Here is a 22,621-nt window from a genome sequence, read left to right on the forward strand (position 1 = left end):
CATGATTAGCAGATAATGTTGATTGTATTGGTTAAAACATCCATAAAATGTTACAAAAACTTGTTTGGTGCATCACTTAGGCCTTGATTGTGTTGGGCAATTAATAAATTCTAATTGTAAATGTAAAAAGAAATAAATTAGCCTTGATCAAATTGTGAATGGCTCAGCCCTAGAATTTTACATTTATACATCATTGGAGTATGCCTTGCTCAAAGCATAATATGCAGATGCTTGAGTATTAAAATAAAGATTTATTATTTCATAAAAGTCACCCTTAAAATATTAAACAGGGTGGAGCTTGAGCCCTCTGAATTTGTAAGAGACCAAAAACCAAAAAGGCACCCATACCTCTTCTGGGGTAAATTTCAAAGAAGTTACATGTGTAAATATAACTTGCTCTAGTAGCAATTTTCAAAAGCCCATTTATGTGCTTAAAGGTGAATTTTAAGAGCCAGCCATACATCCAGTAAATGTGCATGTCCACCCACTTTTATAAACCAGCCCGATGCACGAATCTCTCACCTTGTAAAACAAGGGGGAAGAATGGGGGCAAGAGATATGCGTGGACCTGCCCACCCCACGCGTACAGCAGGTCCAATTCAGCACCGTTACTGCTACTAGAGATGAGACAAGTCAGAAAATGAACTGAGCTAGAGGTCTGTGTTAACTGGAGGGACTGAAGGCTAGAGAACCAGGAGGAGCTAGCTGTAGACTGGGCAAACTGGTGGATGAACTGCTGCCACTGGTCAGGGCCTGGACACATGCCCTCACTGGTGCATCCCAAAGCAAGTCTTACACTGCTGTGCACGTTCAAGCTTAGAGCTAGGAGCACACATACATGCACCAGGGCTTTTTTATAACACACACAGGATATAAAATTGCTGCATAGCTGGCCGCATACCTCTACACCCATCGATGTGTGCACCTCTGACAGAGTTACCATCCCTAAGTGTACTTACATGGGTAAAACCTATTGACAATTTTCAAAAGTCCACTTACAGGCATTAAGTGTATTTCTACATAGAAAAGCCAGTTTTAAGCATCTAAATTTTTGAAAATTACACCCCCCCAAAAAAAAAAAAGGCTAGGGGTACTCCCACCTCAGAGCAGAAATTGAGCTCATAGGGCAAAATAGGAGAAAGCTACCAAGCCTGTCACTAGTGAAGAGACCAAAGAAGATAGCACACAGCAGGAAAATATACAAGAAAGAGCTATAACAGTCTGTGAGTTCTCCAATTTGGCAAAAGAAGTTAATTAGAAAAACTCTGGTTTTGTTTTCAAATTTTGTATCTGACAAATAAAGCTTTAAACTTCTCCCACGGCAGCCACTGAACTTGAGCTGGTTTCCGCACACACAGGGACCTGAAGTTACTGGGTTTAAACATGCGGGACCCCCGTCTGTGTTCAGTACAAAAGGTGCAATTGATGGCAGGTAGATCTCTCCAGTGGTGGGAGGTGTGGAGAATGAGGAGGGATGGTGGGTTGGACAAGGGAGGAGCTTCCCAAGAAGCACAGAGCAGAGTGGAGAGAGCAGGGAGCTGGGGACGGGAAGAGAGAAGGAGTCTGCATTCACCTGAAGGAGTTAAGGGCTGGAGCTCCCCTCAGGAGGCGGAGGACCCTCAGCCTGGGTGTGAGAAAACAGTTTACCTGCTGGTCCCTGGGGACTTGAGTGAGGAGTCTGGAGCTCTATTCAAATGAACTAAGAAGTAACCACTTGCACATGCAGGCCTGACAGAGGCTGCTTACCCTGCATTTTTTCTGGGACTTTTAATAAATCCTTCTCTTCATGTATTTTTGGGTGCAAGTCTATCCTTGGACCTCCAAGCTTTTGCTGGTCCCTAACTGATCTGAACAGAAGCTGCAGAAGGGTCACTCACCACCCCTGCAGCTGCTGAAGGGTGGTTACATCTACAAGCAGATCCCTCCCTGTCTCAGAGTTTCTGTAGCCATCCCAAAGATGACCATGTCAGCCTGATCTTAAGAGGGCTGGGTGTGCAAGAAGAGACTGAATCTATTCCTTCTGATGTAATAATTTTTATTTACTACCTTTAAAAAAAAAAAAAAGTTAATTCTGCATTTCATCTTCCTACAATAGAAAATAATTTAACAATTTTAGACATTAACTTAAAAAAGTGGTATAAAAAAATGAAGGCTACTTGATTTACAAAGTTATAATTTGGCGAATCATCATGTGAGGAGCACAGCCAGCGTGTACAACATCCAAAGCCAGGGTGACCAATGAGTGCAGCAGCCACAAAAATAAAATCTCTTTGCAGGGTTACAATAAAGTGCATTTTCCCTGCTTTGAAAGGTCCAGCCCCCTCGTGTGCCCTCCCCCCTGCCAGCACAGAATGGAGATGCAGAGGGAAGGGAAGCAATTTTCAGGTACCCGAGTAAAGCGTTCATAAGTACTCATGTACCAGAAGATTCTGTAGGTTTTTTTGTATCAAGAGACTGTGCAGGTCCTTTCCTTTGAAAGATTACCTACAAAACAAATGAGAGAGTGTTTTCCACACCGGCCTTCTGGTGGTGGCAGAACACGGCCTAGGATTTCCTGCCTCCCCCCTTACAGAAAGCATCCAGCCCCTTTGAGCCCTCACAGCAGTGACTGTAGGTGCCTGCCTTGATCTTAAGGACAGCCACCCAAAGTCCTATCCTCAAGCCACGAGCGGTAAAAGGGATGCAGATTATCCACTTCACCTCCATCAGTGCGCTCATGGAACATTCCAGCGTCATAAAGCAGAGCGCACATGGATTAGATGGAAGACCCCCCCCCCAACCAGCAGAACTGGTTATGTACATAATACCCCCTCGGTATAACTGAACGATCTACTGAAGAGAAGGGGGAGGCAGAGGTGAAAAACCGAAGAACCATGGGCAACACAAGAGGGCAATTAGAACATGGAAATGGTTCGGCCAAGTCCAGTGGGAAAGTAGAAGACAAAAAAAAAAAGCCAGGGCAGAAGTCCCTCCACCATCCCACTCTGCAATTACCTCAGCAGAGTAAAGGGACTTATAATACAAAAAAAAAAAGTCAGCCCGATAAATTCAGAGACCTTGTGAAAAGGGTCAAAGCAGCCCTCTGCCTCAGAACAGGGCGGGTTAAAGGCCCAGGTTGGCACAGAACCCAAAGCTGCTTCAGAACTGGCTGCACATTAAAAGTATTTACAGATGATGGGCTGCACAGTGCTGCGGGGATGGTGCTGATTGCAATAGACCAGAGGACCAGAATGGTAATGTGGAGGTAGCCAGACCCCCATGAAGTGCTTGTGAACGTGGGTGTGGGTGGCAGGAGGTGAATTTGCTGTTGCCATGCTTAAGAGTATCGCATTAGGAAGAAGAGGAACCAGACATGGGGGACATAATTGCACAGAAATATTATGGACTCATTGTCAGTAAGGAACAAAAAAAACCAAAAACAACCCAGAACAAGTTACAAACATCCTACAATTTAACTCTTTGCTCCCCTGAATTCCTAGGTGGGAGGCTGCATTAAAGCTACAGTACATTGTTTGGGTGGTTTAGATTACAACATAGTTGTCAGTTGCTATCCTCATAGATCACTGCTTCAGCATTTCAGAAGGTACCATGGGATGGTAAAACCATAACGGCTATGCTAAGCACTTTTAGCACATCACACAGAACCCTGAATGCCACAAGTTCCAGGCTGCAATATTCTGTATCAAATGGATAGCTCCAATGCTCTGTTATTAAAATAACCCTTTAAAAATAAAGGATTAGCCCAGTTCCTGTTTGCAGCTCGAGTCAAACTATAATCATATTGCCTACAAGTATGGTAACTTGTCCGGAATGTAATCGATGCAAGGCAAAAATTGTACACGCACACACAATTTTCTTCATTTGTGCAATTCTAGTCCTATTGTCCCTGTCCAGTTAATGGACACCTCCCTTATCGATGTGGCAGTACAGGTACATGGACACTATCATCGCTGCGAGCTGCAAAGAAAGCCAAAAAGAAGAAGAAGTTAGTGTTGATGTAAAAAAATCATATCATACCAGACATTCCTTGATAGGAACAAGACTCCTTTCCAGAAAATTCCTAAGAGCACACCTTCCACAGACCCTCAGTCACATGCATACAATCCTAGAGCCGAATAAGAGGAGTGCGTTTCCACAGAACCAGACTGGACCCAATGTATGCCAGTATCTTAAAAACCCAGTTGGGAGCCTCACGGGTCGGAGTTGAGAGCCGCTGGCGTAACATGAATTCCTATAGATATGCGGCAGATTGCAGCGGTTCCACTCTCAGAGAACGAGTCTTCTAAATTAGGGATTTTTGCTCAGAATGCAACTCATCACTGCATGAGAAAGATTCCCGTTCTTAAAATGCATGCACGGCCATAGCTGGCAGCAGAAGGCAGCTGAACCATCGATCTGCCAGTCCTAAACGGGAGACCAGGCGTGCAAGGCACTTCAGTGCTGCTTTCAGGGATAAACAGAAGATTCACTTCTAGGGCCCTGCCATCGGAGACCTATGGGCTCTTCAGTGGGTTTAGGGGTAAGGCTACAAGTAAATTTTAGAAAAAGGGGCTTGCCACCTGCAAATAATTCACTTCTAAGACTGGAATGACTGAGAACACTGCACTATCCAAAGGGACAGAAAGAATAAGCATCCTTATATAAAACTGACTATTAAAGAAGTCAACTAAGATTCAGTTCAGCCTCCGGAAAGGTCATCTACAGGAGAATATCCTGCAAGCTGGCGAAGGGAGGGTATCGGGCGTTTAGCCAGGTGCAAGTGCCGTTGAATACTCAGCTAGAAGTTACCCTCTTAGTTCGCTGCTCACTGGAGCACCGAATATTGTAAAACAAGAAGTCAGGCTGAGCAGCAAGCAAGGCTTTTCCACGCTGCCGTGCAATAGGAGGGGGGGGGGGAAAAAAAAAAAAAAAAAAAAGTGGCAGCAAGAATTACAGGGCACAAGGCTCCTGTTCTCTCCCCCTCCCCAGCAGGAGAGGTCCTTTCCACCTCCCTGCTGTAAAGTGAAGGCCGCACACCCAACCCAAGAGGTCAAGGCCCTCTCCTCCTCCTCAGGTAGGGGTCCTGCAATCTGGCAGCTCCGCCACCTTTTATGGGGAGCGGGAGGGAAAGGCACGGCTGCTGCTGGGCCTGGCTATGAGGAGGAAGTCTGCCTCCACTGTTTAAAAGTAAACCAGGAATAAGAGCTGGAGGTGGAGGAGCTGCTGCTAGAGGGCTCGGTTTCTTTTTCTCATTCATTTTTTCCAACTAGAATTAACCGGAACCTGGATCCGGCTCGCATGGCTATTCAGCACTTACCAGATTTAAACTTTTTTTTTTTTTTTAAGCAACTTCCCTGGAAGGCTCCCCTGCCAGCCTGCTAAATTTTAACTGGGTAATAAGGTGCTCGTTTGGTGGCATGAGAAATTCACCCCCCGGCTTGAGTTTGCCAGTTAAACCAGACAAAAACTCTCAAATACTGATCTGCAAGGCTCCGTCTTCAAGCCTGGGCTGCCGCCCCCAGCGCACGTCATACGAGGCAGTTAAGGAGCGGGCTCACCTCCAGCACGCAGATTCCTGCTGCCACCCCGCCAACAATGGCCGCGTTCTGTTTGAGTGTCGTTATCAGCTGATCAAAGCAGCCCTGTGGGGAGAGAGAGCAGCCATGAGAACCAAGGTCACCCAAGGGAATGCAGGAAACTGTTCATGCACAGCAGAGCCCACCCCTGGCTATGCCACATCTCGGTCCAGAGCACTACAGCTTGATTACCACCCTGCTAGGTGGTTTCTGTCTGAGGTAGGCCTAGATTGTAAACGGAGATCAGCCAGACAACCAGGCAAATACAGGAAGCTGGAATATTAATCTGAAAGGAGCTCGACAGCTGCCTGTGGTGATTTTCTGCCTGGTTGCAGACTTTGGGACCTTTGAGCTTGCTTTACCTACACCCTGTTGGGGAAAAGGTGGGAGATAGAGCATGTCGCTGGCCCAGACTCTGTACCTTTTGTATTTTAGGTTGGCAGCAGAGTATTGGAGTAACCTAGGTCACAGCTGCACCATAGCAAGCCTGATGCAGCCATAGCACTGCTGGTCAGGTCATACAGTTACCCCAACGTCATTCTTGGAATCCCGCAATGCTGTGTGTTTGAAGCTAGAGTGGCAAGTCCACATCAGGGTAACCCACACACAGTGACCATGGTTAAACACTACACAAGCATGGGACAGGGACAATGGCTCTGCTCGTTTTAGTACCTGTATGAATTATCTGGATACTTAGGAAGATATGGACATTTGATTCAGTGTTGGTCTTGTAAGAATCCAGTGAATATATGGACCAAAATATCCTCCCAGTAGAAGGGTAGAGGGCAAAATAGATTCTAGGAATGCTCAGGACCAATAAGGAGGGCAGAGATAGGGAAGGGGTTGGGTCAGTTATGTAAATTGTAACTGGGCAGACTGAATGGGAGAACTGGTCCATCTGCCATCATTTACGACTATGGTCTCTGGGGCAGGGACATTGCAACTAGGACCCGAGTATATTGGGCTTGCTCAGTGCATGCCAGGAAGAGGATTCGTTTCGTGTTTGCAAGATTCAAGTTTACACCCTAACATCAAAAGCAGTATGAATCAGTTTGTTCTATTCTTAATAAATCCCTCTCTCACACAGTCCCGTTTTATTCATTAGGGGATAGAACACAAGGAAAGGCGCTTTTGGTCTTCGGCCATGCAGATTTCCCACTAGCCTTTCGCTCATGACAGAAGAGAAGTCAGGCTACCACCGGGCTTAAATCCTAACTCGCGTTCAGTAAGTAAGAAATCCACCCCCCCAGGTTGGAGTTGCGCCTCACCTGTTTCTTGCTGTTGATGGCATATGCCTCCGTACACGGAAGGGTGTCGTTGGTACAACAGTAACTGGGGTACGTGTCTTTATTTTGTTTGTAGTAATAGGAGTCTGTGAAGTCCGTGTAGTTCATGAACCCACAGCACTTCAGCTGAAAGAGAAGTGTTTGTTAGCATCCAGAACAAAAAGGTTTTATATTATTCAGCACCGAGCTTGGCATCACCAACCAGGGGTCAAGACAAAAAAAATTAAATGCATGGCCACGTTTCTTGAATCGTACATAAGACACGGGGTGCACGCCTCCGAAGACCAGAGTTCTACCTTCTTACCTCACCCATCGTGGTGTTCCAGATTTGTGTCACATCTGGCTTCTTTCCATAGTCGTCTCTTAGTACTGGTGTCACCAACGTTTGCAGCACAGTTTCTGCCTATGGTAAGAATTCAAAACACCAAAGTCAGACTACGAAGCAGCACCATGGGGGGAGGGGGAGGGGGAATGCTGGGAGTCAGAGCGCTAAGCTGGCTGAATGTACCGTCTCTTGCAAGGCAGGTGCCAGGCTTCCCACACACACGCGTGTTTCTGAAGTATGACAACCCATCAAGCTTCTTGGTATCTCATGTGAAGGAAAGGACAGGCCCATGCAATGCAGCACCAAGTCTGTCCCCGCCAGCTTCGTTATCATGAATTAGCCCTCGCTCTAAACTTCCTTGCCACTGAGAAAGACAACACTACACACCTCTCCCTCTCTCAATGGACACGTGTTCCTTACATATAAAGCTAGCACAGTGTGTTCTGATGCATGGGAACGGAAAGGCCTCTATCAAAGGCACCGATTGCCACTCTGTGCAGGTTGCCCCCTTTGCTGGGCTAGAAAGTGCCGCTCCGTACCCCCAAGCCTTAGAAGGGCAGTAACATTTACAATCAAAACCAAGCAACTGTCAAGCCCATAACAAAACTACTGCTAGCAACAATAGGTTAACAGATACTGTGGATGAGGGCCTGCAGTATTAAGAGGTGGAGGAAGCAGCTCATTGCCTTAAGGGCTGACAGAGTTCCTGCAGAGGACACGGCTGCTGCCAGTTACCCCGATCCAGTTACATCTAAATGAACAACCAGCGTGGAAGTCGTGATACCACAGGTGAGGAGGCAGATAGCCACACTTCTGGTGCTTACCATGGACGTGTAAACTAGAGCAACAACGGCTGCGGCAATTTCAGCTATGAAGATAATCAGAATGAGCGAGAAGAACTGGAAGAGAGAGAGAACGTGAATTAGCACTGTGAATGGATTTGTAAGGAAAAAAAAAGACATCTCCTCCCAACATGAAGGAGATGCTAAGATATGAACCCCACACCATTACTATTATACATAAGGCAGCTATCAAGGGGAAACACCCCCACACACCCACTCCCATCCCCCATAGTGTAGGCAAATAGGCCATCGGAGGGGGAGAGAAAGTGATAGCCCAATCTATGCCAGTGTGATAATCACATTCCCAGCCACTCCCAAAAGAAAAAAAAAAAAGCCTTAGTAACTCATTTCTGGCCATAGTTTAAAAACAACCCCCAGGATCACCGATCTCTCTCTCATTATGGTAGATGTGGACTCTGGTTCTAGTTTCTTGCTTGATCCCTTTACTAACATTTCTAATCCAGGAAACAAACGTTAGCTCAGGGCTGCTCTGTACTGTGTCCATCACAGCACGGATGCTGCTGCCAAGCCCACCGGCAGGACGGTCATCGCCTCCTGCAAGATGTTTCTGGCTGGCAGGGACTTTGCTCTCATCCCAGCAGCTCAAAGTCCTGCTTTTAATGGTTTTCTCTTGGGGGCTGTGCAGAGAGGCCCTCCGATCCCCTGCAGCCAGAGCACGTGGCTCTAAGATCCTAGTGGGGTGGTTACATTGCTCAGGCTCCAAATCTCAGAGAAATTAAACTTTAAATGAAGAGTTACTTTATTGTTCGGGAGGAGATAGGGTGCTACGGACCCACAGGATATTCCAATACAGGGCACTAGTGCAGGAGGGAGAGGATGGTTTGTCACATAGCTGAGCTAATAAGTATATAGTGTGACAGTCTAACGTGACTGGGGAGCAGCTCACTGCCCATCCCGGTGTACAACACACACCAGAAGGAGAACTGTAGGACTAATGTATTCATATTCAGCCTTTCGTGACACTTCAAAGCAGATTACATTCAGGAACCGTGGCATGGGCTCTGTCCATCGCCGAGCGTGGGCCCTGGGAGCAGTGCTAGTTTCTGGTGCACCACCGAGGGGCCAGGACTATGGGTGTGCATTTTATACTCACATGCAAGAAGCATTGACTTAATCATTAATATGATTGATTGATTGATATATATATATATATATATATATATATCAAAGTTAAGGGATGATGTGTGACTTATCTGTCAGGCACTGCCATTGACATCAGTGTCCCATATTTTCCAGTGCAACCCAAATGGACAAGCAGCTAGCGATTTGGTTCACTGGCTGAAAGTTTCTCGCTAATATTATTGGATTCCTACTTTATAAACATACGGGGGACCATCGCTTTCCAGAAGCTTCTCCCTGTGGGCTGATAAGCAATGGATACAACCCCTTCATCCTAATTCCCCGAATGGGGCCGCCACCTTCCTCTCCAGTGACAGGATGGAAAAAACAGGAGTCTGCTGCAAGTCAAGCCTGGCAGAAAGTCCCCAGTGTCCCCTAAACTCACATGGGACTTCATCGGGTGACCCCCCCCCCAGACCTCTCATGGCTAAAAACCTGGAGTCAGTCACTCACAATGATCAGGAGGCACTTGCTCTCCTTCTGAGCCCCGCAGCAGCCCAGGAATCCCAGCACCACCAAGATGGCTCCAATGACGATGAGGAAGTAGCCAACGTTCACAAACTGCATCATACTGGAGGAAAGTGCACCAAAGATCTTTAGGAACGAGCTGCTGTCTACCGTGACCCAGATCCCAACTCCCAGCAGCACGCCGCCTCCCAGCTAGGGAACAAAAAAAAGACAAAGAGTTACTGAAAAGAATCAGAGAGCAGAAAGAGAAGGCCATTAGAGTTTAGAGAGTTAGGGAAGAGTCCAGCAGGATCAACGCTGCAGGGCACTCTGCTCACACATCCATCCCTGAAGTTAGTCTAGGTTGGGTCAGTTTTCAGAGGGAAGAGTTGGGAAGGGTTTAGCTGTTACAAAAAAAAAAACAAACCCTCAGGAAAGCAACAGCTGCATTCAACCTCATCACCCCAAAATCTATTTAAGATTCTTTATATTCCGATGTTCGTTGTGATCACATTGGTTCACACTGAACATGAATGTAGCGTTAATGGCTTTACATGAACTGAATATCTGAACAAGTTAGAACCAAATTTAGAACAGTGATTGAAATAAGACGAGTAACTATTTACAGTATATACAAGAAAGACTAAATATATACAGTGGCCAATGGGGGGAGGGAAGAGGGGTGGGTAAGGACGGTTGAAAGGGGGGAATTTCTTGAGAGTTTAATGTAGGGTGTTAGTAGGATAGATTGGACTGCGAGGAAGGGGGTTAGAGAGGGTTCCTGTGTAAATCTAGGTCGCCTGGCACCTGCAGACCACCATCAGGACTAGAAATCCCAGAATGCATAGCGCGACCTGTCACAAAATCAGTACTGGCTCAGTCTACCCTCGAATACATGGTATGAGCTTGTATGGAAGTGATTTTCAGAGTCAGGGTGGTATCCCTGTTCTGCAGGGAGTGGGAGGGTAATGCTGTATCAATGGCATAGCCATGGGTGGGCCTGGATGGGCAGTAGGCCCACCCAATCAGCATTGCCCAATGCAGGGCAATCACGGAGCTCATCCGGCACAGCCCAAGGAAGCCCCGGAGAGAGGGAGAGCCCTGTTAGAGTGCATGAGAAGCCTGTGTGCGAGAGCACGAGCATGGTTGGGAGCAATAAGCCTGTGTGCGAGTGAGTGTTTGAGAGCGCGCATGTGGGGTGGAGAGCCTGTGTAGGTGTGAGTGTATGTGGGCTGAGAGAGCAAGCAAGGAGGAGTGAGAACAAGGAAAGAAAACAGGAGAAGAGAAAGAATAAGAGACCTTTAAAAAGGTATTAGGAAAAGACAGGACCAGCCGATTAGAAAAAGATCAAAGGTAAAAAAAAATAAAAATTTGACTTCAGCAATTAAAATACACAAATATATAAGAAATGTACTTTCTCCAAAGATGGCATTTAACTTTCTTCAGTATTCCCACTGTTCTCTCTGGTTTCTTGGGATTTCCATTTCAGTCTTATCTGTGTTTCTAATTATAGTTTATTCTGACTATGTTGCGCATATATTTCAGCTGGCGTGTAATTTCTCTGTAGGGTTTTGTAGTAGTCCGGCTTATTTGCCCAGAGGGTGCTGTATTCGTATTCTAGGGCCTGACGTAACGTTTGTTTTGCTGCCTTTTCTTAGTTAAGGTTGCTGCTGTTTCAGTCCCAAGATTTACTGCTGTTATGGTTCTCTTATTTTTGTAAAGGTTTGTATTAACTTCAGAGTGCTTTGCTGTTACTAAGGTGACACCAGAATCTGAATATATATTTTTTGCATTTTGGGTTAAAATATGAACAACCCTAGTTCTGCGCTTCACCTGTTGCAAATCTTATGATTTTTTTTATGATTATTGCTGTTTTATTGTAGTTACATATTCTGCATTTTTGGAAAGAGGATTCTTAAGTTAATATTTGTTTTATTAGGTGATTGGATCTGATGTTTCAGTGAAGTGTTCTTTGCTTTTTATATTATTGTTTATAAACTGCAATACATATAAAATTAATACAGATCAATAAGCTATTTTTAATATTAGTAAGTGCTTGAAAAAATATTTTAAAGCATCACTCATGATGCATAATGGCTGTAGCAGGTTACAAAGAAATCCATTGTTGGGTGCATTCTAGGGTATTTATTGATAAGGGTACAACTAGTAGGGCTCAAAGACTTCAGTTCTGGCTGTGCCACTGCTGTATATGGCGGCTTTCTGCTGCCGACTCAGCTCCAAACTGCGCAGGAAGTTTGGTTCACTGCTCCACGGGACAGGAGTGAGTGGAGCCACAGAGGGCATAATGAGATGGAAACTTACTCTCTCATTTTGTTGCAGACTTGCCAGCGCATGCACCCCTGGCCACCATTTTTAAATAACCCTTCCCTGTTTTCTGCCTCATCTCCCCTCCCCCTGCCATTTCTCATGATTGCTCTGGCCTTTACTGGGTAGGAAAGTGGCACTGGTGCCCTTGTGTTGAGTGGCCAAGGCCAGCACCATTTTCAGGTACGGCGCCAGGGAGTTTAAGAATGGTTGCTGGTGTTTTGGTTTTGGTAGGTGTTATTGTAATGGTGCAGAAAAGCAGATGGATCCCCTTCTCTGAACTCACTGCCAGAGGAGCCAAGAGCTTAGTCATGAGGCATAAAAATGTTAAAATATCTGTTAATGCTGATAGTTAGACGACAAAGGCCTCCAGGTTTGCATTCCGCTTGCTGGTGAGGAGAGCCTGAAGCAGACAACCTCTCTTGATATACCAGGAAGTGGTGCTATTGATTCTGTATCTAATTATGGAGAATTGTTTGTTTATTGCCTGTTTTAGGCTGTTATGTTGTACAGAAAGTTTTCAACAAGAGATACACAAATTCCCCTGCACACTCTTACAGAAGAGAAAGGGACAGGAGAAATCCGGTCCAGGGGCAGCGTCTCCAAATCAGGCAGACCCGCCCTTTATGTTTCAGGAGGTGAAAGAGCCTGGCTCTCACCATATTTTATGCCATACAAGTAACTGCAATGTCTAATTACTTGATGAGAAATGCTTAAAGTTAGTTATTAATAGGGATGTGTGCACACAACTTCTCATTTTACATTTCAACTGAACAAAAAAAAGTAAGAAAACAAGCAAACGGTTCCTACCCCCTATCAGGTAGTAGCTGATCCCTTCCGAGGGGGGGTTCTCAGCCATTCAGATGGATGCTGCCTGCAAAGTGGCCCTGGTCATTGAAAGCAGGACCCAGCGCTGGGGATCGCTTCGGCGGGGTTAGAGGTTTCACAAAGAAGACACCCACCACAAATTTCGGTGGGGTTTTGTTTTTTTTTTTTTTTTTTGCTTTGTTTTCAAAATGCGAGCTTTAGGTTTAAAGACAGATGCACACTCATGGTTCTTGGCCTTCGCTTGTGATAAGAGCCGGAGATTCAGAAGGACAGGCACAAAGCAAGCTGAAAGCATCATCAGAGCCCTCTTGTTACGATTGTGCTCCTAGACTGGTCTCGTTTCCAAGAGCTCCTCTCACCCAGGCACACCCACCCTGGCTGCAGGACTGGCACTCCCATCCTCTTCTGTCCGTGGTATGAAACCGGCTCAGAGAGGGGCCAGGCTAGCAGGTGGAGGGTTGAACTTTTCAGACTTTGCTTACACCTCAAAGTTGGAAAGTTAACTCTTCCTTTAGGCGTTTGATCATTTCTTGGATAAGAGATTTTCCAGAGTAGAATTACAAACGCATGCCTCAGAGTTAATTTGTATCAAGAAAGTCTGTATATAAAAGCCTTAAATAAATAAATCTTCACGTGGATGAGAATTACAGAGACTCCTGAACCTGTTACATTTGAGACATCATCAGCTCGAAATGTTTACAACCTGTATGTTTTGGTCTGCTCACTCTGAGCTGGTGCCTGCCCCATTCACACCTAACTGGGGGTGCCCCCTTACTTCATTGCCCCTCCCACCTAGCCCAACCATGACAGCAAGTCCTGGCCAAGGGCCACTGATCCTGGTTCTCTCCATATGCACCCCAAGTCCAGCCACTGCGCCACTATTTAAGGACCCCTGCCCTGCGCAGCATCCAGTGGCCTGGGGAAGCAGAAGGCAGACCCAGAGATTGAACCAGGACTTCCCAATTGGCAGTGGACAGCACCGTCACTAATAACCAGGCTGGCACCTACTGATTCACTTTTATAGCACTAGTGTGAATGTAAATCAAGCATCACACCCACATAGGAAAAGCATGAATATGACATGGAAAGCTGGAGAGTGGCCTCAGGGGAGGAGATTAAGAAGAGAGTGGCGTGATCATAAGACAAAGAAAGCGAGAAGCTGAAACTCGAGAACTTTGCTTTAATCAAAGGTCAGCAAGGCTGAAAGATCTGGGAACACAGGAGCTGGTAGGCAGCTCCTCCCTATTAGAAACCCTGTTTGTCTGCCTAGGACCAAGGGCTTTAAACAAAAAAAAAAAAAAAAAAATCCAGATAGAAAAAAAAAAAAAAAGGGCTCCTAAGGATTTTGTTTGCTTTTAAACAGCCAATCAGCAAACTGAGGTGCTACTCTGAGCAGAGCTGCCCTGTGCAAGAATGACACAGACGGATGTGAAGTATGAATACAGCACGGACAGCTGAAGGGCTCCAGGGAAGGAGAACTGTGTTAAAAACCAGGCAGTGCGGCTTTCAGCCAGGTGCTGTACCAAATGCAAAATAAAGATTAGACAGCCAAATCTCACATGTAAATATAACACCAATACACCACGGGGGAGAGGGGTGCTGATCTGACCAGGTCTCCTTCAGGCAGGCACCTCTCTACTCCTAGACTCTCTCCCCCTGCTAGGGCATCTCATGCTGGATTTCTTTAATTAAGGCTCTTTATTATGGGCACATGCCTGGGCTGTGATACTGCTTCTGCCATAGTCCTCCTAGGGCACGCTCCAGATGAGCAGATGTGTGCAAGACAAGAGAAGGGGTCAGGTTTTGACATGCCCATATATTTGCAAGCTATAAAATCAGGAAGCATGCTGTGACAGTATTTGCATGAAAGGCACCGTGTAAGAATCTATTACTGCTTGTGAAGAACCACAGAAAGGGATCTGAGCATGTCCAGCAGGCAGAGAGTACATCTGCAGAGGAGAAACGGTCCTGCAAACACAGAGGAAGAGGTTTCCCCTCGCCAAAAGGCATAAAACAGAAGAAATCCATTCGAAGAGTAATGGGCACAGGTAGAACAGGTGTAAACCAGGTACTGAGTAAACGGCAGAGTTTACACCCACGCTGGCCACAGAAATCTGCTCCCTCCACCTGCCTCCGTCACCCAGGAAGCCGTCTCGTCACAGTTAGCATGGGATCTGTTCCTTGAGCCTCTAAACCCGACATTTCAAGGTCTGCACGAGGGAGCTGAAGGGCGGGATACTTACAAAGATGGCGAGGTTGAATAAAATCATCATCACTTTAAGAAACGTGAAACACCCCATTGCGACTTCTGGAAATAAAACAGAGTTGAACGCTGTTAGCAGAACACAGAGCAGGGAATAAACGCATTATCCCAGGGCTTGGACTGGGAGAGGGGGATCCCGGGCCTCACCGCCAACAACTGGAAGCCACCGACATCAGCGAGCAAGCCCAACGCCTCCCACGGGCCCGGAGCACGGGAGAACAGCGGCGCTGAATTAGAGGCAAGGTTTTAGGATCCTAACTGATACAACAGAGCCCTGCATAGGCTTCCCTCCTCAGAGAGCCTTTTGCTCTGGTTTGGGGTCACTGTGCTCCTGCCTTGTGGCCGCTCTGTAGAGGGCAGGCAAACCACTGACAAGTGAGCTCCTGTGGCCAGGGAATGGGGCAAAGGCTCATTAACAGAGTGTGTGTGTGTGTGTGGGGGGGGTGGGGGGGGTGACTGGGAGGATACCTAGTGCTAGATCTAGCACTATGGCTACATGCACAGGGCCACTCGAGGCTGGCCAGCACTGGAGCCACTATAAGGCCTTGTAATAGGAGATTGAGTCCCTTCTGGGTAGGAGCAAGAGGCAGGGTGGGGCAAAGTGAGGTGCCCCCCCCCCCCCCACTCAGAGAAGCAGATTGCCTCCCTCCCTATGTCCTTGGCCATCAGGAGGAGGATACCAGGTTGTAAGGAGTAAAGGGGAGGACAGCAGGCAGAGGACTAATCCTCTTTAGGACTTCAGGCAAGCCACGGTATTAGCTCAGATGGTAAGCCCTCCGGGACAGGGGGAGAGGGGTTGTAGCCTGCCTGGAGCAAGAGCTGGAAAGGGGGTGGGTTCCATGGTGCTGCCACCTCAGTGCACATCCAGATCCCAGTCCCAGGCAGCCACCTCAGCCAGTCCCAGCTTTACCCCCGACCCTGGGGCAGAGACCCAACAACAAGGGAGGCAGAACCGGGACTGGATCAGCCTCTTCGGGCAACCCTAGCCGGGAATAGGGTCCTTCCCACCCATCTCACCAGCTTGATGAGGGGTTGCAGCTCCTGCCCGGACCCTCGGGCGACCCTAGCTGGGCTTGGCAGCAGGAATGGCGAGAGGCCTCCGTCTGTACCGACCGAGGAGGGGGAGGCACTGAGAAAGCGCCCCCTCCGCCATCGTTTCCCTCGCTAGGAGCCGCTGCTGCTCGTCGGTCGGTTTGTTGCAAAAGGTTTAGAGATTCTGGACCTGAGCTTTCTGACTAAAGCAGCTCACACCCGGGTCTCTCCTCACCATCAAAAGTTTTAAAAGGCACCGATACGGTGAGTTAGGGGTTAAAAGACCTCGTCGGCCAGACCGCACGGGACATTTGGGGGGTTTCTGACGTCGTCACTAAGTTTCTGAACAACTAAGCCAGCTTTGCCGCCACTCGTCTGAAAATCAGGCATTTCCCCCCACTCCCTGCCATGCTCTGCTCTCCCCTTCACACCTACAGCCCCTCAACCTCTGCCATCATTCCTTAGTGGATGACTCGGCTGACCCTTACCTTAAGATTTTAGCAAGTCCAGAAGGGGGAGAAAAAAACCCAGCTCGTCCTCCGGGCTACCAGCCGCACTCTGAGCCACACCTGCGCCTCTTGCAGGCTACTTCCAGCAGGTGAGGGCCAGCCCCCGGGAGCCGTTTCAACCAATCAGAATGCCTCACCCACCGAGGGGCGGGGCGGGGGTGACCTTCCAAACCTTTTGCTAGGGTCTTAGGTAGTTCAGGCCGGTAATGCGATGCTGCTGCCCTCTGGTGCCCGAGTCCTGGTACTGCGCTCATGACGTTTCGGACAGGTGAGCCAGGTAGAACAGGTGTGCTAAAGAGAGGGCGACGAGGCTGCAGGCGGCTAATCCAGCTCACTCTTCCCTCGCCTAAATATCCTGTTGCAGCTTTTTTTTTTATTCTAGCCAGGCGTGGAGGGTGAGCCCTTTAGGCATTTCTCTGTTTGTTTTTTTAATTAGACCACTGTACTGGGACGTTTTTCTAAGCCTTAGTTCCTACAATCACTCTTTTCCTGATTTTGGTTCACAATTCAAGATGGCATTCCTGTGAATGAAAAATCAGTCTGGCAGTGAAACCACAGTCCTCCCATGTAACTCAAGTATTTCATTTTTTTTAATATATATTTAAGAATTTTTGCTTTGGAATAATAAAGGATACAGCTCACAAACCCCCCAGAGCTGCCAAGAAACCCAGTTTCTGAAAAAGACTTTTGGCCGGTTCTGGTGGATTTTTCTTTTTGGTTCTGCAGTTTCTGTTTCCAACTCCATTGGATTTAGGGCTGGGGTTTGACACCATGAACCTTCATTTACAAATACCTGGGGATTTTCACCCCCAATTCATTTCACCAAGTCACTGCAACAACAGTCCTCAGCTGCGGGTCACACACCAGGGCTTCCTCCAGACCCAGTCACTTAGCGGGCACCATGAAGCGTTGGCTGAGGTTTCACCCTCAGGGACTGTGAGTGCTGCCTCTGTAGCATCCCTAGCTCCAATGAACCCGGGCATGGAACCCAATCCCTCTGGATAAGAATGCACAACAGTTTCCATCAATCCATTGAACTGGGCCTGCCAGGCAGGATCGGTGCAAGGGTAGTAGGCGCCCTTGGTGAACCTTCTGCCTTGAACTTCCAATACAGTAATTGGTATGATATTGAGAGTGAAGCACACAAGCACAAAGATCTGCACAGAGCCTTTTGCATAGGCTGAACACACATTTTAACCTGGGGGAGGAAGCACAAATCAATGTTTTTTTTTACAGGCAGAAAACATGATTTGTGTTTGTTTTGTGTGCATTAATTGAGAAGCAGGAGAGGGAAGAGTAGAGCGCAGAGGAGGGAGACCCCAGCACACTGACGGTGAGAGGCAGCAGAAGATCAGGGCATTACAGCAGCACGGTGGGGAGGGACACTGGCAGCTCCAGAAGCATTGTGCTTGCAGAGGGGGGGGGCACCCTAGTAGCCCCTCTCCCATTCTGCAGCACTAGAGCTGTGTACACCTGACCAGCGCCTTCCCTTCTCTGCCAATCCTGGTGAAAGTTCAGGTGACTGCAGGGAGCCAGTGCCAACCTCATTCATTTGTGCAATCGCTAAAAAAAAATAAATCAAATCTTCTTTTGCTCCCATTTGCAAGACTAATTCAGCTGCATTTGGGAGAGAAAGGGAAGATTTCTATGTCCAAATCATCTTTTGTGGACACAAATCTGGAGTGCAGGTCCCCAGCACCAGGAACTCCCATACTGTAACATTAGTGCCCCAAACTTTCCTCCATCCAGCACCCGCTGCTTCCTCAGATTTAGAGCAAAGAAGCCCTGGGAGGGAGATGAGATATGTTGGGATGGAGGCCCTGTTATTAGAGGGGCCCATATGCCCAACCTGCGGCTTTCCATTAACTGGTTAACCCTCAGCCTTTAGGAGAATACTGTATCCTCCTACCTCCTTGAGTAAACAGCAGGTCATTGATTTACTTGATGTCAGCAGTAAAAGGTTGCTAAGATATTTCTCTCTCAGCTGCTCTGAGCTTGGGAAGGGGGCAGCGGAAGCAGGAAGATGCAGGAAGACGCAGGATGATGCAGGAAGATGCAGGAAGACGCAGGAGGATGCAGGAAGATGCAGGAGGATGCAGCCTTCCAGCAGGGCCGACCTTCCCGGCTGGAGGTGAGTCACAGGCACTCTGCTAGATGATTCTGTGCAGAAACTGGCATTGGGACTGCTTACTAGGTGTGAACTGGCTATGGATGCACACATTTTTGTCTTCCCCTGGATTATTAAGCACAGAGTTGTTAAGTAATCAGACAAAGGTCAGTCCCAGGCCCAGCATATCCTCTGCACATCTTTCTATCTGTTTATATAACGATGCATATTGTGAGCTTGCATGTTCAGTGCGCGCTGCAGAGCTTCTTTACTCGCTCGCCGCTGAAATCCAAACTTTCTCTTGACTGCTTGGAAGTCTTCTGTCCCCTGTATGAACAGGCGATGAGGGAAGATCACAGTTTCTTTTCCTTTGTCATCAGCAGGTTTGTCTGTTATCTGACAGAGCCGCCGCTGTTGTCTTTAGATGAATTAAAGTTGCTGGTTCTGGAGACACAGTTCCTAATTCCCTACCCCCTATAAGCCTCTCTTTACATTCTGCAGGAATCTCTGGTGTTTTCAGCCCTCGCTTCCTACAGCGTTGCTGAAATCCAGTTAGGGACTGAGAGACTTCCTAAATGTATCCCAGGTCTCCAAGAGGCTCAGCAGCACAGCTCTGATAGACCTTGACAGTCAAATTATCAAACGACTTCCTGATAGTTAAGGTCCATCCCCAACAAGGCGACTCCATGAATCAATGGGCAGGAGTTCATTGATGAAGGGAGGGAGCAGGGGAGATGCAGCTAGGGCTGTGGCTATCCTTGACTCTAGGAGGAGGAAGGAGTGCTGCCTTTTGAACCTGTGGGAGAGGTGTCCTCTCCATCTAGCGGGTGAGAATCCCAGAACGGGTCCCATTGTCTGCAGTGCTCTGGAAGCCCTCTCTAAACCCTAGGAGGGCAGATCCTGCTGCGAGAGACGGGGAGGGAGGGGATGTACCCAGTTTAACTTTTGAAGTATGTTTTGGACTTGAACAGAGTGGGGAGATTTTTCAGTCCCTCTTCCCCACTGGGGTTGCAGAGCTGAGAACTTGCCTGATCCCACTGGCCTTTCCCCACGAGAAGTCCCCCAGAAATATTCATAAATAACGGATGGAAAAACCAGAGCAGGAGACCCCAACCGGATCTCCAACACCACCACCAAGGGGCCAGGTTGGGCCGGGTGTCCGAGGAAGAAGATGATCTAAGGCAAGATTTTTGCAGTAAAGTTGGGGACCCCTCCATTAGGATTCCCAGAGAGCCGCTGGGTGAGCAAGCATAGCGCATTAAATATCACCATGCGGCTTTATCCAGAGGTCTGATTAAAGGACACCTACCTACAGAGGAGAAGCACACCTGTACCATCGTTCAGATGTAAATTCACACTTCTGGATAATGATCTTTAATTTATGATTACCAATCAGTAAACCATCATTTTAACACCCAGACTCTGGTCCTGAATGAGTTAGTACAGCCTCTCACCTCATGGGAAGCACCAGAACAGAATACACACACTGTGAACCTTTTATAACGTTGTCTGGGCCACAAGCAAGTGCTTGCCCCCATAAAGAGGATCCCCCCCCAGGGATTGAGAGTCAAGCATGTGATGTAACTTGCTAGCTGGAGCAGCCCCCTGAAGAGAAATAAATCAGAGTGTGTGTCCTTGGAATTAACAGCCCTGGCAAGGGTTACCTGTAAATGCATGACCTGCTGTCTCTGCACTGTTACAAGGGTTACCTGTAAATGCATGACCTGCCGTCTCTGCACTGTTACAAGATGTCTCTGGGCCACGTGGATGTCGTGAACCATCCCCTGCAGAAGCTGAGGGCAGCGTTGGATTGCTTTTGTGTTGGCGGATTACAGACCAGACCTGGGAACAGCTGGACCCACTTCGAAGAGAGAGGGAAATTGCTTGGATGTCTCCACGTTCCTGTCCAGCACATGTTTCCTCTCTTCTGCTGGGTATTCGGAGAGCAAGGTATCTGGAATGTGCAAGCCGAGATTAAAGTTGGCATAGGATGTTTTACACTAGCGAACAGAGTGCGGAGCAGGTAATGGTCCTTACACAGTCTCAATGATTTCCAATCACAGCTCCTCTGTCTGAGTTTATCCAAACTGAGAGCTTTACAATTGTCCCCCGGCACGGACCTCGTGCTTCGCCCAAAGGCTGCGTCGGGAGGGACAGCAAAACAGATTTACAAATACTTGTCACTTGAAAGTCTTCAATATACAAGGAGTGCCTCCCGACGCAGCCTTTGGGCGAAACACGGAGTCCGTGTCAGGGGGGACCCTGCGCTGAGTTTATTTATAAAACTTCCAACGTGGGACAGTGCCAAAGGATTTAATGAAATCCAGTGCCCACTCCGATCTAAATCCTTTCAGCCAGTGCAAGAAATTGATCAGTTTTCTTTGACATCATCCTCATCTGGTAAAACCATGCTGCCTTGGATATTCTCCACTGCCCTTTCCGCTGGCGGCGACTCCATTGCTATCCCCACCCCTATAGTCAGACTAACTGGCTTCCCTCCTGTGAAGAGGGATGACATCTGTCCATGTCCAGTCCATCTCCAGTCCTCTGGAGCCGCCCCTGTCCCCAGAGACAAATGGAACAGAACCATCAGTGGGGCAGCCGGGGACCTCTCTGAGCTCCCCCGCTACCCTGGGACGTATCCCGCGCGGCCTCATCGTTGGGTTACTACCCTTGATCTTAGCCAAAAGGCCGAGAAGCGATCATCGTTCAGTTAAGCAGGGGGACTTCAGCTATCCTCAGGCCCACTCCCTGACCAGCCATCTCAGAAGAAGGGTTCTGGGTGGTTTGGACACTCCTTGTGTTGGTCCAGTGACAGTAACAAGCCACTTGTTCCCTGTAATATTATTATGGTAGGTGACATGTCTCGATAGCCTCAATACTTGACTAGCGACAGCAAAAGATGAGCGTATATCATAATATATATTACAAATGTCTAACTATATAAAAAAATATTGTATTGCTTCCTCAAAGCTCAAAATACAAAATATGTAAAATATGTAAGGGCAACGCTTTTATACAAAAAGTCTAAATACAATTATAATCATCTATTACAATATATTAGTCCTCATATATTTCCATACAGACTCAAGCCTCACTATTACCCTACAATGAAAATTTGATAACCCCATCATATACCCAACATTCATACAACACTCAAAGGAATCCATTCACACATCTATACCTCCCCATACCTTATAAAATTCTACTATGCATATATCTGTAATATCTAGACACTGTGCATATTTATTTTATTTATTTATTTAGATTTATATTCCGCTTTTTGCACTTTTTTCAATGCTTCAAAGTGGATTACATTCAGGTACTGCAGGGGTTTCCCTATCCCCAGAGGGCTTACAATCTAAGAATACTGCTAACTGTGTGACTCTTTACAAACTTATGTCTACGGTGTCTTTACAATACATGTCCGCTTACGAACAGAGTTTCTTCCAATGAGGACTCTTCCACATCCAAATGGGCTCGTACGACTGTCCTCCACAGATCTCCTCCTATTTATTCCAATACTCCATCCAATGCCATTGATTCCTTCTAAAATATATGATACATGCAGATCATAGTCATCCCCAATATGTTTGCATAAAAAATTGCCCTTACATATTTTGTATTTTGAGCTTTGAGGAAGCAATAACATGCTTTTATCTATTTACACATTTGTAATGTATATTATGCTATACACTCATCTTTTGTTGGCGAGTTCCCTTTAATTCCACAAGATGGCACTCGGTCATCAGATTTATAGATGTACAGGGGCACCCAATCAAATAGCAGCTGAGTGGAACAGTTAATCACTTAATTGTAATATTCAGCCTCAGCTAGCCGGCTAAAGTTGTGGCTGAATATATCCAGCTATATCTAAGCGCACAACACTCATGTGCTTAGATTTAAAGCAATCGTTTGAGAGGCTGCAGTCAGGTGAACAAATTCAGCCAGGTAGCACTAAC

General features: G+C 47.2%; 1 protein-coding gene across 1 annotated transcript; it reads right to left on the reverse strand.

Annotated features, from left to right (window-relative positions):
• Positions 1-2,065: 2,065 nt before the first annotated feature.
• TSPAN1 (tetraspanin 1) lies at positions 2,066-16,632 on the reverse strand. Its single transcript, XM_029618086.1, has 8 exons — positions 16,532-16,632; positions 14,992-15,056; positions 9,602-9,808; positions 7,991-8,065; positions 7,146-7,244; positions 6,824-6,967; positions 5,538-5,621; positions 2,066-3,957 (listed from the first exon to the last, which is right to left on the reverse strand). Exons 2-8 carry the CDS (start codon positions 15,046-15,048, stop codon positions 3,895-3,897), a joined length of 729 nt encoding a protein of 242 aa, XP_029473946.1. The 5' UTR covers positions 15,049-15,056; positions 16,532-16,632; the 3' UTR covers positions 2,066-3,894.
• Positions 16,633-22,621: the final 5,989 nt, after the last annotated feature.

The sequence above is a fragment of the Rhinatrema bivittatum genome, chromosome 10 (assembly GCF_901001135.1).
Source record: "Rhinatrema bivittatum chromosome 10, aRhiBiv1.1, whole genome shotgun sequence".
Taxonomy (NCBI): domain Eukaryota; kingdom Metazoa; phylum Chordata; class Amphibia; order Gymnophiona; family Rhinatrematidae; genus Rhinatrema; species Rhinatrema bivittatum.